This window comes from Ranitomeya variabilis, chromosome 4, assembly GCF_051348905.1.
Source record: "Ranitomeya variabilis isolate aRanVar5 chromosome 4, aRanVar5.hap1, whole genome shotgun sequence".
In the NCBI taxonomy this organism is placed as follows: Eukaryota; Metazoa; Chordata; class Amphibia; order Anura; family Dendrobatidae; genus Ranitomeya; species Ranitomeya variabilis.
In genome coordinates, this window is record NC_135235.1 from 522,348,763 (window position 1) to 522,366,859 (window position 18,097).

Here is an 18,097-nt window from a genome sequence, read left to right on the forward strand (position 1 = left end):
ACCAGAGCCGTGACAACCTCTTAGGCAGAAAAAGTGGAGGTATCAATTGATCAGATCTGTAAGGCCGCTACCTGGTCCTCACCATCTACTTTCTTTAAGCACTACAGACTAAATTTGTCCTCCTCTACTGATTTAACCTGTGGTAGAAGGGTGCCGCAAGCGGTAGTCCCTCCCTAAGGTATTTCAGTTCTCCAGAAATCTCTCAGGTGTGCTGTCATTGGTGAAGGGAAAGCACCACGATTACTTACTGGTAGCCAATTTTTCCAGAAGCCATGACAGCACCCGTATATTCCCCCGCCCCCCACCTTGCTCGCCTTATCAGTGTGCACTATAGTTTGAGTTTTTTATAATGTGGTGTTGGTTATGTGTGTAAATTAATCTGGAAGTCCTCTTATGCTCTGTAACCCAACTGAAGCTGGAGAGAGGAACAGCTCTTTTATTTCAGTAGGTTTCCTGTCCTAGCTGGGCAGATCCCTCTCTCAGGTTTCCTGTCCTAGCTGGGCGGATCCCTCTCTCAGATGTGCTGTCATGGGTTCTGGAAAAACCGGGTATCGGTAAGTAACCCTTTGTGTGTTTTTTTTTTTTTTTTTAAATAATAATCCACCATATAGTTCTATAAATATGGGCCTTTTTATTTAGTGCTCTATGCTAACTTTCATGGTGTTCACAGGATTTTCTAGAGGTGAATTTTTAGGCAGCAGTTTTGAGCCGAGTGTCGTCCTACTGTGATTCGATTCTTTTTCATGAGAGAATAGCATCACAGATCACATGTACAGAGAACTTAATTTCTCCATTGTCTCTGTCTGCGGATATCAGACTACACTTGGATGACATCTGAGTGCAGTTAGAAGTTTTGCATGCACCTATAAACTTGCGTGATCTGATTATCGGATGCACTCACAGCATGCTGCAGTTGCTTTTTCATACTGAAGTGCAATAAGAAAATAATCGCAGATCTGTACTGCTCCATAGTTCAACATTCATCCTAGTGCTATCCTATAAAACCTCGGATAGTACTCGGCCGTGTTATGCTCTTGTATGAGTAAGTCCTTTTAGAAAGGATCATAAGAGTATGTGCACATGAATTTTGAGGTGGATTCAATAAATGTTAAAACGAATGAATGTATGCGCAGTAATATCAAAACAACTTGCCGTATATATGTTCAGTTTTTAACTTCTGACCATTGTTCTGGCGGCTTCTGGTTTGAAGCCAAAGCAGTTTACATATAATTAACAAAAAAAAAAAAAAAGCAGCAAAGATGCCAAAGAAGACCCTTAAGAAAAACTAGCATCAGCGTTTTTCGTAAGCGCCATCTGCTTCAAAAACTTTGCAGGTACGCCAGGCTCTAAAAGATCCTGTGAGCACTTACCATTGCGGGCTTGTTCACCTGACCGTAATTTTGGTCCCTGTGCTGTCTGGGGGAAAAAAAACGGACTGGACTCCGACCAATGCTATTCAATGGAGCAGTGCAGATAAGCGTTTTTTTTTCCCCCTTTTTTTGAATCTGTGTGTAAAAGAAATAAAATAGCAGCAGGTACTAGTTTCTTCTCTAAATCGAATGAGACTCATCCCTTCAAGTCTATGGATACATAAAAATAATTTGATGCAATACGGAGCCACATTATAGCATACGACTTTTATAGATACATTGCAGTTCTGTTGCATAGGAAATTGTAAATGATTAATAACTGCTGCTGTGAAAAAAAAAAAACGGATTGCATATGGACTGCACACAGATGACAAGTGAGAAAAAAAAATCGTCCCACTTTTCTGGATAAATCTGAACAATTTTTTTTAAAGTTAGCATATTGAAAAAGCTGCTTTTTTTTAATTTGGCCGCAGAAAACTGCATCATCATCATCAATAAATATGTACAGACAATTGAGTCACTGACTGGAAAATATGTTTTTGAATTCCAGATGCCGAAGCTTTTCTATCCACCTGTCTTCAGTATGAAAGTGTGAGCAGCAAAGCAAGAGAACTTGGAGAAGAAATACTCCAGGATTTCAGGATTATTCGAAATAGGTACTATTGCGTACAGCAACTATATCTTTTATATGGTTTGTCCATCCCTGAGTACATTTTCGTCAAGCTGTGCTGATTGCTGAATTATTTTTCCAATAATTTGTACTTAATTTTCAGTATAAAGTTTAATAAACTTAAAATTTGTAGATATGTAAATGTAATTAGGTTAGGGGGATGAGAACTTGGGGGGAGGAAGGGGAAAGGGGGAGGGGAGGTTTTGATGTGATAACAGCATTAGTTACCAGAAAATTTGGTAGTAACCAGAAAAACAAGTAACCAAATAACAATGTTAATAGCATAACAACTCGCGGAATAAGTGTAGATATTAAGGTATATTTCAGTGGGGGTGTTTAGGGGAAAATATCCCAGTGAGACCATTTCTTGGAGAACTTGGCAAGTTGATTGCTGGCTAATGCGAATTTTAATTCGTATGACCTGTGAAGGTGAATTTTCTCTATTAGGTCAGAAAAGGTGGGAGGAGGTTGGTTTTTCCAAGCAGAGGCAATGGCATTTTTGATCACAAACAGAGTATGTAATATTAGATATCTTTTGTCTGGGCTGAGGGCCATGAGCTCAAGGGATAACAGTGCTGTTTGGGGAGTCAGAGTGATTGATTTATTTGCTATTTTGTTAATAATATTAGAGGTTTGGGTCCACAGGGAGTTTAATTTGGGGCAGCTCCAAAACATGTGAAGCAGGTCACCTCGATGGCCGCAATCTCTCCAGCACCTAGGGGTGTTACCATGTCCAAAATGCGCCAATCTGGCAGGAGTGTAGAACCAACGTGAGTTAACTTTAAAGTGTGATTCTTGTAGAGACATGGAAAGTGTTGAAGCATAGATGGAGGACAGTGCATCTTCCCACTCCTCACCTACCTCACGAGTAGGTGATATTTTTAACTCCCATTTATGTATGTAAGAATTTATTTACATATCCACGTCATGATTAAGCCAGTCATATATGTATTTATGGCTCCAGAAGGTACCATGTTTTATGTTGCTTATTAGGTTTAGGTTGGCTTCTGAGATTTTAGGTCTCCTCTGGAGGAAGGATAAGATTTGTTCTTTTCAGATTAAGAAATCTAGGAACATTGACGACGGAAGCTTGAATTTAGCTTTTAAGTCGCCGAATTTTAAGAATTAGATTCCATTCATGTTTGTCCCCTAACCTCTCAATATTGTGATCTTTCCAAGACGCAGATAGAGTCTGGTTGTTAAAAGATATGATGATGTGGAGGGGTAGTTTTTTTAAGATTTCCATTTTTGGTGTCCCTTTTTTAGGGTTGGAGAGTCTTTTCCACGTGTATGTTGTTGCCCAGAAGATGGGATGGGCAGTAACGATGAGAGAGTGGTTTGTTATGGTTTTTGTGATTAACCCCTTAACGACCGCCGATACGCCTTTTAACGGCGGCCGCTAAGGGTACTTAAACCACAGCGCCGTTAATTAACGGCGCTGTGGAAAAAGTGAATAGCGCCCCCCAGAGTCGGATTTTCTCTGGGGTCTCGGTTGCCGAGGGTAGCCGAGACCCCAGAGAACATGATTCGGGGGGTTTTTACCGACCCCCGAGTTGCGATCGCCGGTAATTAACCGTTTACCGGCGGTCGCAACAAAAAAAAAAAAAACGCGATTTGCCGTTTAATTTCTCTGTCCTCCGATGTGATCGCACATCGGAGGACAGAGAAATGTGGTCCCCGATGGCCCCCAATAGCCCCCCAATACTTACCTACCTCCCCCGGTGCTCCTCGTGTCTCCCCATGGGCGCCGCCATCTTTTTTCCGGGAAAAAATGGCGGGCGCACGCGCAGTACGCCCGCCGCCCGGCACCCGGATGTTCTTTGGGGTCTCGGCTGCCGGGGGTAGCCGAGACCCCAAAGAACATGATCGGGGTCGATTTGCACCGACCCCTGCTTTGCGATCGCCGGTAATTAACAGTTTACCGGCGACCGCAAAAAAAAAAAAAAAAAAAGCGATCAGTTATTTCTCTGTCCTCTGATGTGATCGCACATCAGAGGACAGAGAAATAGGGGGATTCGGGGACCCTATCATACTCACCCGGGGTCCCTGGGTCCTCTTCTGTCTTCTCCTGCCAGCCGGCTTTTTCATCATGGCGGGCGCATGCGCAGTGCGCCCGCCATCTGCTGCCATCTGCCGGCCGGCAGGAGAAGACAAGTTGGGGCTAAAATTAGGGTTAGGGTTAGGGTTAGAGTTAGGGTTAGGGTTGGGGCTAAATTTAGGGTTAGGGTTAGGGCTAGGGTTAGGGTTAGGCTACTTTCACACTAGCGTTTTTTGGCTTCCGTCGCAATGCGTCGTTGGAGAAAAAACGCATCCTGCAAAAGTGCTTGCAGGATGCGTTTTTTCTCCATTGGCTTGCATTAGCGACGCATTGCGACGGATTGCCACATGTCGCATCCGTCGTGCGACGGATGCGTCGTGCTTCGGCAGACCGTCGACACAAAAAAAACTACATGTAACTTTTTTGTGCGACGTGTCCTACATATTTCAGTGCCACGTGCCACGTATTTAAGTGACACGTGCCACGTATCAAAGTGCCACGTGCCACATATTTCAGTGCCACGTATCAAAGTGCCACGTGCCACGTATCAAAGTGCCACGTGCCACGTATCAAAGTGCCACGTGCCACGTATCAAAGTGCCACGTGCCACATATTTCAGTGCCACGTGCCACGTATCAAAGTGCCACGTGCCACGTATCAAAGTGCCACGTGCCACGTATCAAAGTGCCACGTGCCACATATTTCAGTGCCACGTGCCACGTATTTAAGTGACACGTGCCACGTATCAAAGTGCCACGTGCCACATATTTCAGTGCCACGTATCAAAGTGCCACGTGCCACGTATCAAAGTGCCACGTGCCACATCTTTCAGTGCCACGTGCCACGTATTTAAGAGACACGTGCCACGTATCAAAGTGCCACGTGCCACATATTTCAGTGCCACGTATTTAAGTGACACGTGCCACGTATCAAAGTGCCACGTATCACGTATTTCAGTGCCACGTATTTAAGTGACACGTATCACGTATAAGTGCCACGTGTCACGTATTTAATTGCCACATATTTAAGTGCCACGTATCAAGATTTTCCATGGAGAACAGACACATCCAGAGATATGTCTGCTCTCCACGGCTGCAGCAACACACTGACAGGAGCCATAGTTCCTGTCGGTGTGTCACTGCGCATGCGCGAGCGAGTTTACCGGCGGTCATTGACCCCGGCACTCTCGCTTAACGGCAGTGCTGCGTGGGAAAGTTCAACGCAGCTGTACTGCTGTTAACCGAGACGCCGGAGTCATTGAACTCCGGAACAGTACGCGATACACTGCTAGGAGCTTCGCTCCTGGCAGTGTATCGCCGGAGAGCAGCCGATCGGCGTGGGACACTCGTTTTATGGATTCTGCGGACAGGGAGTATGAATTTGGTTTATTATTTTTGGATTTTTTCCTGGAGGATCGAGGGCTTCGCCTACAAGTGTGCTGTTGGTGAGTATATACTCTGTGTTATATGTTGTATGTACTGTGTGTCATGTATGTGTATTGTGTGTAGGTGTTTTGTGTAACTTTACAATTGTGCTAAGTCGCCGGACACAGGGACAACTCTCCCATCCTAATACCGGATGGGAGTAGTAGTCCCATACGGCGACTTAGCACAATGGTGGCACTAGCGTCGCATGGGGACACACACACGCACACACACGCACACACACGCACACACACACACAGAAGGACTCCATGCTGCTTCACTGGGGGGCGGGGGCTTCCCTCTTCCTGTCCGACGTCACGTCCGGTCCTGGGTGTCAACCCCTCCGTACAAAGACGCCGACACCCAGGACAAAGGCGCTGTGTGTGGAAGGTAATATGGGGCCCTAGGGGGATACGCAGACACGCCGCTGCGTAAAGAATTGACATGTCAATTCTTTTTACGCCGGCGTGTTTGCAGACAAAAGCGCCGCGTTTTTTTGCGGTGTGTCTGAACGGCAAAGTGAATTTCTCATTCACTTTGCCGGCAGACGAAAATGACATTGCGCATTTTTGAAAAGCGCCCGCAAAATAGCGCTCAAAAATGCGCTATGTCTGAAAGTAGCCTAAGGCTTCTTTCACACTTGCGTCGGTACGGGGCGGTCGCAATGCGTCGGCCCGATGTACCGACGCACGTTGTGAAAATTGTGCACAACGTGGGCAGCGGATGCAGTTTTTCAACGCATCCGCTGCCCAGTCTATGTCCTGGGGAGGAGGGGGCAGAGTTACGGCCACGCATCCGCGGAAATGGCGGACGCGACGTACAAAAAAAAGGTTACATTGAACTTTTTTTGTGACGACGGGGGCTAAAGTTATGGTTAGGGTTGGGGCTAAAGTTAGGGTTGGGGCTAAAGTTAGGGTTAGAGTTGGGATTAGGGTTAGGGTTTGGATTAGGGTTGGGATTAGTGTTACGTTTGGGATTAGGGTTGGGATTAGGGTTAGGGTTGGGATTAGGGTTAGGGGTGTGTTGGATTTAGGGTTTTGATTAGGGTTATGGTTAGGGTTGAGATTAGGGCTGTTTTGGGGTTAGGGTTGTGATTATCGTTAGGGTTGTGATTAGGATTATGGATCGGGTTGAGATTAGGGTTAGGGCTGTGTTGGGGTTAGGGTTGGAGTTAGAATTGGGGGGTTTCCACTGTTTAGGTACATCAGGGGGTCTCCAAACACGACAGCCAATTTTGCGCTAAAAAAGTCAAATGGTACTCCCTCCCTTCTGAGCTCTGCCGTGCGCCCAAACAGTGGTTTACCCCCACATATGGGGCATCAGCGTACTCGGGATAAATTGGACAACAACTTTTGGGGTCCAATTTCTCCTGTTACCCTTGTGAAAATAAAAACTTGGGGGCTAAAAATCTTTTTTGTTGGAAAAAAATATATTTTTTTATTTTCACTACTCTGCATTATAAATTTCTGTGAAGCACTTGAGCTTTCAAAGTTCTCACCACATATCTAGATAAGTTCCTTAGGGGGTCTAGTTTCCAAAATTTGGTCACTTGTGGGGGTTTCTACTGTTTAGGTACATTAGGGGTCTGCAAACGCAACATAACGCCCGCAGACAATTCTATCAAAGTCTGCATTGCAAAATGGCGCTCCTTCCCTTCCGAGCTCTGCCGTGCGCCCAAACAGTGGTTTACCCCCACATATGGGGTACCAGCATACTCAGGACAAATTGGACAACAACTTTTGGGGTCCAATTTCTCTTGTTACCCTTGTGAAAATAAAAATTTGGGGGCTAAAAAAATCTTTTTTGTGGGAAAAAAAATATTTTTTATTTTCACTACTCTGCATTATAAACTTCTGTGAAGCACTTGGGCATTCAAAGTTCTCACCACATATCTAGATAAGTTCCTTGGGGGGTCTATTTTCCAAAATGGGGTCACTTGTTGGGGGTTTCTACTGTTTTGTTACATTAGGGGTCTGCAAAGGCAACATAACGCCCGCAGACAATTCTATCAAAGTCTGCATTCCAAAATGGCACTCCTTCCCTTCCGAGCTCTGCCATTCGCCCAAACAGTGGTTTACCCCCACATATGGGGTACCAGCATACTCAGGACAAATTGGACAACAACTTTTGGGGTCCAATTTCTCTTGTTACCCTTGTGAAAATAAAAACTTGGGGGCTAAAAAATCTTTATTGTTAAAAAATATATATTTTTTATTTTCACGACTCTGCATTATAAACTTCTGTGATGCACTTGGGCATTCAAAGTTCTCACTACACATCTAGATAAGTTCCATGGGGGGTCTAGTTTCCAAAATGGGGTCACTTTTGGGGGGTTTCTGCTGTTTAGGCACATCAGGGGCTCTCCAAACGCGACATGGCGTCCGATCTCAATTCCAGTCAATTTTGCATTGAAAAGTCAAATGGCGCTCCTTTGCTTCCGAGCTCAGCCATGCGCCCAAACAGTGGTTTACCCCCACATATGGGGTGTCGGCGTACTCAAGACAAATTGTACAACAGCTTCTGGGGTCCATTTTCTCCTGTTACCCTTGGTAAAATAAAAATTTGGAGGCAAAAAGATCATTTTTGTAGAAAAAATGCGATTTTTTTATTTTCACGGCTCTACGTTATAAACTTCTGTGAAGCACCTGGGGGTTTAAAGTGCTCACCACACATCTAGATAAGTTCCTTAAGGGGTCTAGTTTCCAAAATGGTGTCATATGTGGGGGGTCTCTACTGTTTAGGCACATCAGCGGCTCTCCAAACGTGACATGGCGTCCGATCTCAATTCCAGCCAATTCTACATTGAAAAAGTAAAACGACACTCCTTCACTTCCAAGCTCTGCGGTGCGCCCAAACAGTGGTTTACCTCCACATATGGGGTATCGACGTACTCAGGAGAAATTGCACAACAACTTTTGTGGTCTAATTTCTCCTGTTACCCTTGTGAAAATAAAAATTTGGGGGCAAAAAGATCATTTTTGTAGAAAAAATGAGATTTTTTATTTTCACGGCTCTACGTTATAAACTTCTGTGAAGCACTTGGGGGTTCAAAGTGCTCACCACACATCTAGATAAGTTCCTTGGGGGGTCTAGTTTCCAAAATGGTATCACTTGTGGGGGGTTTCCACTGTTTAGGCACATCAGGGACTCTCCAAACGCGACATGGCATCCGATCTCAATTCCAGCCAATTCTGCATTGAAAAAGTCAAACGGTGCTCCTTCACTTCCAAGCTCTGCGGTGCGCCCAAACAGTGGTTTACCTCCACATATGGGGTATCGACGTACTCAGGAGAAATTGCACAACAACTTTTGTGGTCTAATTTCTCCTGTTACCCTTGTGAAAATAAGAATTTGTGGGCGAAAAAATCATTTTTGTGAAAACAAATGCGATTTTTTATTTTCACGGCTCTACGTTATAAACTTCTGTGAAGCACTTGGGGGTTCAAAGTGCTCACCACACATCTAGATAAGTTCCTTGGGGGGTCTAGTTTCCAAAATGGTGTCACTTGTGGGGGGTTTCCACTGTTTAGGCACATTAGGGGCTCTCCAAACGCGACATGGCGTCCGATCTCAATTCCAGCCAATTCTGCATTGAAACAGTCAAACGGTGCTCCTTCACTTCCAAGCTCTGCGGTGCGCCCAAACAGTGGTTTACCTCCACATATGGGGTATCGGCGTACTCAGGAAAAATTGCACAACAAAATTTGTGGTTAAATTTCTGTTTTTACACTTGTGAAAATTAAAAAAAATGGTTCTGAAGTAAAATGTTTGCAAAAAAAAGTAAAATGTTAATTTTTTTCTTCCACATTGTTTTAGTTCCTGTGAAGTACGTAAAGGGTTAATAAACTTCTTGAATGTGGTTTTGAGCAGCTTGAGGGGTGCAGTTTTTAGAATGGTGTCACACTTGGTTATTTTCTATCATATAGACCCCTCAAAATCACTTCAAAGGTGATGTGGTCCCTAAAAAAAACATGGTGTTGTAAAAATGAGAAATTGCTGGTCAACTTTTAACCCTTATAACTCCCTAACAAAAAAAAAAATTGTTTCCAAAATTGTGCTGATGTAAAGTAGACATGTGAGAAATGTTATTTATTAACTATTTTTTGTGACATATCTCTCTGATTTAAGGGCATAAAAATACAAAGTTTGAAAATTGCAAAATTTTAAAAATTTTCGCCATATTTCCATTTTTTTCATAAATAATCGCAAGTAATATCGAAGAAATGTTACCACTAACTTGAAGTACAACATGTCACGAAAAAACAATCTCAGAATCAGCGGGATCCGATAAAGCGTTCCAGAGTTATAACCTCATAAAGTGACACTGGTCAGAATTGTAAAAATTGGCTCGGTCATTAAGTACCAAATTGGCTCTGTCACTAAGGGGTTAAGTCTCGAGGGTGCTTGTTGTTTAGAAATAATTCTAAGTCGAACCAGGCGGGGGGTTGGCCACTGACAAGTAGTGTAGGCTCTGTTTAACAAGTGTTGTTAAGTGATGCACAGTTAAATTTGGGATTCCCAGTCCTCCAAAGGCTTTCTTTTTGTAGGATATGTTTAAGGGTTTTTTATTATTCCAAATAAATGTATTTATGGCTGTTTGGAGTGAGAGAAATTGTGAAATGGAGATGGGTAGGGGTATATTGCCTAGGGCATATAAAATCTTTGGAAATGTGAAGATTCTCATAGTAAAGATTCTGACCCTACAGGAGAGGCCTTTATCACCAAACACATTGATGTCTGTATAAATGGATTTAAGTAGAGCATTTATATTAGTCGTGACTAAATTATTGAGGTTACTAGTAATAACAATGCCCAGGTAGCTAATTTCTTTTTGGGCCCAATTAATGCAGGAGATGCTTTTATTTTTCGAATCTGGTGTCCGTTAAATTTATGTGTAAAATATTAGATTTTTCTTCATTAATTTTAAAATGTGAGAGGGAAGAGAATGTCTTAAGGACGTTGTGAAGTTCTCTTATAGAATCAACAGGATCAGTAAGGGTGAGCAGGATATCGTCAGCGAATAAGCTGATTTTGTGTTGACATGATGAAGTATTTAGGCCCTTAATATTGTCATTTTGCCTGATGTGTTGGGCTAGGGGTTCCATGGCCATGATGAAAAGTAATGGAGATAAGGGTCAGCCCTGCCTTGTTCCATTAGATATGGAGAAGGGAGCAGAGATTTGTGAATTTGTGAAGATTTTAGCTGTGGAGTTAAAGTAGAGGGCCATAACTGAGGAAATTAAATAATTGTTAAATCCAAATTTGATCAGGGTTTGTCTTAGTAAGCCCCAGTCCAGACTGTCAAAAGCTTTCTCTGCATCTAAAGATACAATTATAGTTGGTTGTTAGAATTAGCAATTTTAATTGAATCGATAATTCTTCTGGTGCCGTCTGAAGCGTGACGACCCTTGACAAACCCGATCTGATAATGTTTTATTAGATTGGGCAGGATTAGACCAAGCCTGTTTGCTAAAATGTTTGTGTAAATTTTTATATCGAAGTTTATGAGGGAAATTGGTCTGAAGTTAGTAATGTTTTTGGTTTCCCCTTTGGGCTTCGGAATTAGTATGATAGATGCCTCTAGTATTTCCTAGGGGAACGTACCAGAAGAGGAGGCATTATTAAAAGTTTGTGATAGGTGGGGGGAAAGTAGGTTGCAAAGTGCTTTTGAGTAATCATTTCTGAAGCCGTCAGGGCCTGGAGATTCTGACACTTTCAGAATTTTAATACAGTCCTCTATTTCCTTTGTTTCGAAAGGGGAGGTCAGGGCTGTTAGATCTTCCGAGGAGATTTTGGGTAGATTTATGGAGGATAAGTATGAGGTTATGGCCTCTTTATGGAGATGAGGAGAAGTAGGTTGATGGTTTATGTTATAAATTTTTTGGTAGTACTTGGCGAACTTGTTCACGATATCCTGAGGATGTGACAAAATAGTTCCATTTAGGGATTTAACCCTATTTATTTTTTCTTGAATTCACTTTTTTTTTAATACGGTTGGTCATGAATTATGTAGGTTTATTTAAAGAGGTGTACATTTTGTATTTGTACGAGTTAACAGCTTGTTCAAAAGAAGAAAAAATTAGCAGCCTAAGGTCCTGTCTTAATTTTGCAATCTCTGCTTGTAGACTAGAGGAAGGGGAGGGGAGATTGATTTGGGAATTGATTTTATCTTTCAGGAGGGTTTGGATATTTTCAATTTTAATTTTGTTTTTATTTTTTTCCCGAAAAGAAATTTTGTATCAATATCCCCCTGATTACTGCCTTGTGGGCACACCATTTAGTTATGGGGCTATCTTCTGTGGCATTTTCTTTAAAGTAGTTTTTATGGAGGATTCAATTAAGCTTTTGTGGATGGGATTATTAATAATATATGAGTTGCACTTCTAGAGACATTTATTTTTAATCGGGGGTCCCAGAGTGAGTACTCCAATTACAGGTGAGTGGTCGGAGATCGTTTTATCACCGATTTTAAGATTTTTTTCGATTCTTAAGGCCGATTGGTGGACCTCAGAGAAGTGAGTATACTCAATAGATGACACATGGACATCTAAAAATGTCGAAGAGCTCACTCCGAAACAGCCAATTATTTATGTTTCCAGATTGTGGTCTTTTTTTTGTAGGATGAGTCAAGTAAGTGGTCAGGGACTGAATTGAAATCGCCTAGCATTATTATTTCACCTTTTTTAATTTTATTAACTTTTTTGGACAGTTTATTTAGGAAATTTATTTGGTTTATGTTTGGGGCATATAAATTGACTAATGTGCATAGCTGGCCATTAATGCGACAAATCAACACGTGATATCTGCCTTTAGGATCTTTGAGTTCCTCTAAAAATTTGAAGGGTATTGAGTTTTTAATAATTGTGGTAATCCCGGCTCTTTTTTTTGAGTTGCATGATTCGTATACAGTTATATGAAAAAGTTTCGGCACCCCTATTAATCTTAAGCTTAATGTTTTATAAAAATTGTTTTTTTTGCAACAGCTATTTATCGGTCGTCCATGACAGCACTACGGAGAGAGGGGATCCGCCCTTCAGGAACAGGAAACCTACAGATACATAAGGGCGGCACCTCTCCCACGCATCAGTTGGTTTCCTGTTCCTGGAGGACAGGATTCCCTGCAGATACGACTTCGTTTCTCCTATCAATACCCAGGCCGGCTGTCCGACCCAGGTAGCGAGGGGGTCTCCTACCTCGGGCAGTGCGGGTCCCTGGAAGCGCCACGGTGGGTCCGGGTAGGGCTCCACGACAGTGAGCGGTGCAGTGTGGAGCGACGTCCGGAGGAGGTCCATCCCCAGTGGTCAGCAGGTGAGTATGTCCCCCCCCGGGGTCCGCTCTCCCCCCTGGGCCTCGGTCTTCCCCACTCTGATCCCCGTCGGTGCGGTGCAGCGCGGCGTCCTGTGTGCTCCTTTTGATTCGGGACCGGAGCTGGGGGTCGGACGCCGGCCTCTGCCGCGGTCACCGCTGGGCTGCGGCCGTGGAAGCGGCGGTGGCGTAGCGGGGGGGCGGCTGGATGGTCCGGCGGCACCGTTCCCCGGCTTCCGGGCACGTTTCTGAGCGTTCTGCCCGAAACCGGAAGTGACGCGCAGGGGGCGGGGCCAAAACCGGAAGTCAAACGCCGGCCGGTTTTTTTCTAAAAACGCCGCTGTCCTGCATGCGGCGGGGGCGGGGGGGGGGGCGTTTGGGTGCAGGGGGGGGTGGAGCAATCACCTGCAAGTCGGGGGGGTGGATTTGGCCACACACCTGCACTGATTCCGGATCCGGGGGAGGGCTATTTATAGCCAAACAGAATGCTGCAGCACTGCTTGTGAGCCCATCTGCAGCTATGGATGAGCCGGAAGCTGCCGTCGGTCTGCTGGAGCAGGAGCAGGATGGATCCTCGGAGAAGTCCCATGCGAACCCCCAGCTGAAGACCCGCGGACGCAGTAACCAGACCAGTCGCAGATCTAAGCAGAAGGATCTGGACCAACCTCCCAGTAATCCGGTACCTACCGCTACTGCCTGGGTAAGAGATCTTCGTGAATGTACCCTGATGCAGTCTTTTCCTATGTTTATTTCCGTAGGGGAAAAAAAGCGCTGGTAAATCAAAAAACAAGGAGTGCGCGCTATGCGCTTGCCCTTTGCCAGACGCCTACCCTAAGAGACTTTGTCAGTCGTGTGTACGGCAGACGGTAGGAAATAAATTGATGGGAACACTGATAGCGGTAGCGCCAGATAAATTACATAGCCTTTTTCTCCGCTCCCATAGGTGGCGGAAGAGTCTCCTGATTTCACATCAAGCCTTAGGGAGATTATCAGGAAGGAGGTGAAAGATTCCCTGAAATCCCTGTCCCGGGGGGAGTCTTCAAAAAGAAGAAGGGAGCCTAGCGCCTCAGAGTCGGAGTTGTCCGCTGGCCCTAGTAGGGAGAATGAGTCAGACGCCTCTGTCTCCTCAGCGTCCTCTTCGGAAGAGGAGTCTAACCGGTTCTGTTTCCCATTGGACCAAATGGACAAACTTATTAAGTCAGTTAGATCCACCATGGGGGTGGCTGATGAAAGGCCAGAACTCTCTACACAGGACCTAATGTTTGGCGGTCTAGACCCTAAAAAACGTAGGTCTTTTCCGCTCAATGACAAGGTCCAGAACCTCATCAAAAGGGAATGGAAAAAACCGGAGAAGAAAGGCTCTTTTCCACCTGCCTTTAAACGCAGATATCCCTTTGAGGACCCCATGGTGAATACATGGGATAAGGCGCCGAAATTGGACGCAGCGGTGTCTAAGGCGTCTAAAAAATCTTCTATCCCCTTCGACGACATGGCTTCCCTAAAGGACCCTCTCGATAAGAAGGCTGACTCATTCCTTAAAGGGACATGGGAGATGTCGGCGGGTGCCCTGAGACCTGCTGTAGCGGCGACATGTGCAGCCAGATCGATGATGGTCTGGCTGGATCAGCTAGGGTCTAAGTTGGAAGGCGGTGTTTCCAGAGACTCTATGTTGAAATTCCTGCCAACAATTCAGAATGCCGCTGCCTTTCTCGCGGACGCATCTGCGGATTCGGCAAGAATGGCGGCTAGGGCGGCCGGACTATCAAACGCAGCACGCAGGGCCCTATGGCTGAAATGTTGGCCAGGTGACCTTCAATCCAGATCCCGTCTGTGCTCTATCCCATGCGAAGGGGAATACCTGTTTGGTCCAGTCCTAGACGAACTGCTGGAGAAAGCTGGAGACGAGAAGAAAAAGTTTCCCAATCTACCAGCTACCTCTTACAGGCGTCCCTTCACAGGGAAAAGATTCTTTCGGAGGAGACCAGCCAGAGACCAGAGCAGATGGGATGAGAAAAAGAAGAAAGGTACTGGATTTATGTTTGGAGGTGGAGGACATCAGGAGCCATCCCGTGAGGTCAAAAAACCACCCCAATGACTAGTCGCCCCGGTGGGAGGTAGACTATCTGCCTTCTACCCGGCCTGGTCCAAAATCTCCAGTAGTGATTGGATTTTGGGGTTAATAGCTACGGGTCTGCGGCTAGAGTTCTCCTCCATCCCTCAGAACTTCTTCAGAGTTACCCCACTCAGGTCCTCTCCAGCAGAACAGGCGGCCCTGGAAGCAGAAGTTCACGACCTGCTCAGTAAGAATGTCCTGTCAGAGGTTCCGGAAGGAGAACAGGGTAGAGGATTCTACTCTCCTCTATTTCTAATAAGTAAACCTGATGGCTCCTTCAGAACAATTATTAACCTTAGGGCTCTTAATAATTTCCTGACCGTCCAATCATTTAAGATGGAAACTATTAACACCGCAATAAAGCTGCTGTTTAAAAACTGCTTTATGGTAGTATTGGATTTGAAGGACGCCTATTACCATATCCCCATTTATGCAGGTCACCAACGATACCTGAGGGTGGCGGTAAGGTTGGATGGGGTAATCAGACACTTCCAGTATAGGGCCCTCCCCTTTGGTATATCGGTCGCCCCTCGAGTGTTTACCAAAGTTATGGCGGAGGTTATGGCTCACTTGCATGAGTCCAACATTCTAATAATCCCCTACCTGGACGATCTCCTTATCGTAGGTAAAACGGCGGATCACTGTCTGGAACAGTTACATAAAGTGATGTCTGCTCTGGAGCGTCTGGGGTGGATGCTAAATGTCAAAAAATCACGCTTACAGCCCATGACGGTGCAGCGATTTTTAGGCCTGACCCTGGATTCCCAGGTTCAGGAATGCCGTTTGCCTCAAGAGAAAATTGATCGCCTGCACCTTCAGGTGCTGAATGCCTCTAAAAACCCCACCATGTCCCTTAGAAGAGCCATGTCTCTGTTGGGCTCTCTCTCGTCCTGTATTCCAGCGGTCCGATGGGCCCAGTATCATACGAGGATACTTCAGGGCGAGGTGCTGTTACAACAAAAAAGGTTGGGGGGATGTCTGGAGAGCCTGATGACCCTATCCCAAGACGCTATTATATCCCTCGGATGGTGGCTAGTCCAAGAGAACCTGTCCACAGGGGTCCCCTGGGAATATAATGTAACTCGTATAGTCACCTCGGACGCTAGCCCTTCTGGATGGGGGGCTCACATGGGGGATACATTGATCCAGGGGCTTTGGGATCAGGATCAGATAGAAATGTCTTCCAACCTAAAGGAGTTAACGGCTGTGGAACAGGCAGTTAAATCACTCCTTGTCTATCTACAGGGCCACCACGTGCGGGTATTCTCGGACAATCGGGTCGCCGTGGCATACATAAATCACCAAGGCGGGACTCGTTCCAAATCCCTAATGTGCGTAGCAGATCGTCTATTCCATCTAGCAGAGCAACATCTTCTCTCATTGACGGCTCTTCACATAAGAGGGGCAGAAAACACTACAGCGGATTTCTTAAGCCGCAACACATTGAGGCAGGGGGAGTGGTCCCTGAACGACTCCATCTTCAACCTCATCGTGGAAAGATGGGGTCAACCAGAAATAGACCTGTTTGCCACAAAAGAAAACAGGAAAGTGGCACAATTCTGCTCTCTCAACCCCAGAGAAAATCCTCTGTCAGTAGACGCCCTCCTCATAGACTGGAACTTCAGGCTAGCCTACGCCTTTCCTCCCCTGTCTCTACTTCCTCTGGTGGTGAGGAAAATCAGGAAGGACAAAGCCACAGTGATAATAATTGCCCCCTTCTGGCCCAGAAGGACGTGGTTTCCATGCCTGAGGGCTATGTCGATATCCGACCCATGGGTCTTGCCAGACATCCCGGATCTCCTGTCCCAGGGCCCAGTCTACCATCCTCGGGCGGTTGGCCTTCATCTGACGGCGTGGATTTTGAGCGGGCGCTGTTAAAGGATAGGGGGTTCTCTCCGGGCCTCATTAACACTCTACTGAAGAGCAGAAAAATAATCACCACAAAGATTTATGTTAGGATCTGGAAGAGGTTCCTTCAAAACTCGGGGGTAATAGCTGGTCAGTCAATACCAATAGACCAGATTTTAGAATTCTTACAGAAAGGGTTAGATATGGGGTTATCCCCAAATACACTTAAAGTGCAGGTATCAGCCTTAGGGGCCCTCTTTGGCTGCAACATTGCTGAGAATCACTGGGTCAGCAGATTCATCAGAGCGACAAAACGGTCCAGGCCAATGGTGAAGAATAGGGTCATGCCATGGGACCTGAACCTAGTCCTCTCAGCCATGACAGAGGCCCCATTTGAGCCAATTGCATCAGCCTCTATTAAAAATGTATCACTTAAAGTAGCCTTCCTGGTGGCCCTAACATCGGCGCGTAGGATAGGCGACATCCAAGCATTATCCAGGGTTCCCCCTTACATGCAGCTTAGGGATGATAGAGTGATACTATCCCCTGATCCAGCATATCTTCCTAAAGTAGTGTCCAGGTTCCACAGAACACAGGAAATAGTTCTTCCATCCTTCCTCCCCAATCCTACTAACGATAAGGAAAGGAAGCTACACACTTTAGATGTAAAAAGATGTATCCTGGAATATCTGGCAGTAACTGATCCCTGGAAGATAGATAACGCCCTATTCGTGTCCTATCAGGGTAGTAGGAAGGGTCACAGGGCATCAAAATCTACTTTAGCTAGATGGATCAGGGAGGCTATCTCGCTGGCATACATCTCAAAGGGCAAGCCGGCGCCTGAAGGTCTGAAAGCGCATTCCACTAGAGCTATGGCGGCTTCGTGGGCGGAAAGATTGGAGGTGTCGATCGACCAAATTTGTAAGGCTGCTACTTGGTCTTCTCCACACACATTCTATAACCATTATAGATTGAACTTGGGTGCCTCTTCTGACCTTTCGTTTGGTGTAAGGGTGCTGCAAGCTGTAGTCCCTCCCTAGTTAGTTACTCTCTGTAATTCTCTCCGTAGTGCTGTCATGGACGACCGATAAAGTCTTAGTTACTCACCGGTTAACGGTGTTTTTCGGAGTCCATGACAGCACCTGTACATACCCTCCCGTCTTCTTAAGTTCTGGGTGTACACCTCTTCCTTTATTTATATAATTCACGGGTAGTGAATAGTTAGTTATTTGTATCATTGTTTATTATGTATGCTATTAACCTTGGTGGTCCTCTTGTGCTCTGTAAACCAACTGATGCGTGGGAGAGGTGCCGCCCTTATGTATCTGT

General features: G+C 45.3%; 1 protein-coding gene across 4 annotated transcripts in view; it reads left to right on the forward strand.

Moving 5' to 3' along the window:
- SKAP1 (src kinase associated phosphoprotein 1) overlaps positions 1–18,097 on the forward strand; it is an 862,974-nt gene that overhangs the window by 81,921 nt on the left and 762,956 nt on the right. For all 4 annotated transcript variants that reach the window (XM_077252209.1, XM_077252208.1, XM_077252210.1 and 1 more), the window contains exon 2: positions 1,921–2,026. In XM_077252209.1, the coding sequence (XP_077108324.1) occupies positions 1,921–2,026 (106 nt within the window). The remainder of the gene's footprint in view (positions 1–1,920; positions 2,027–18,097) is intronic.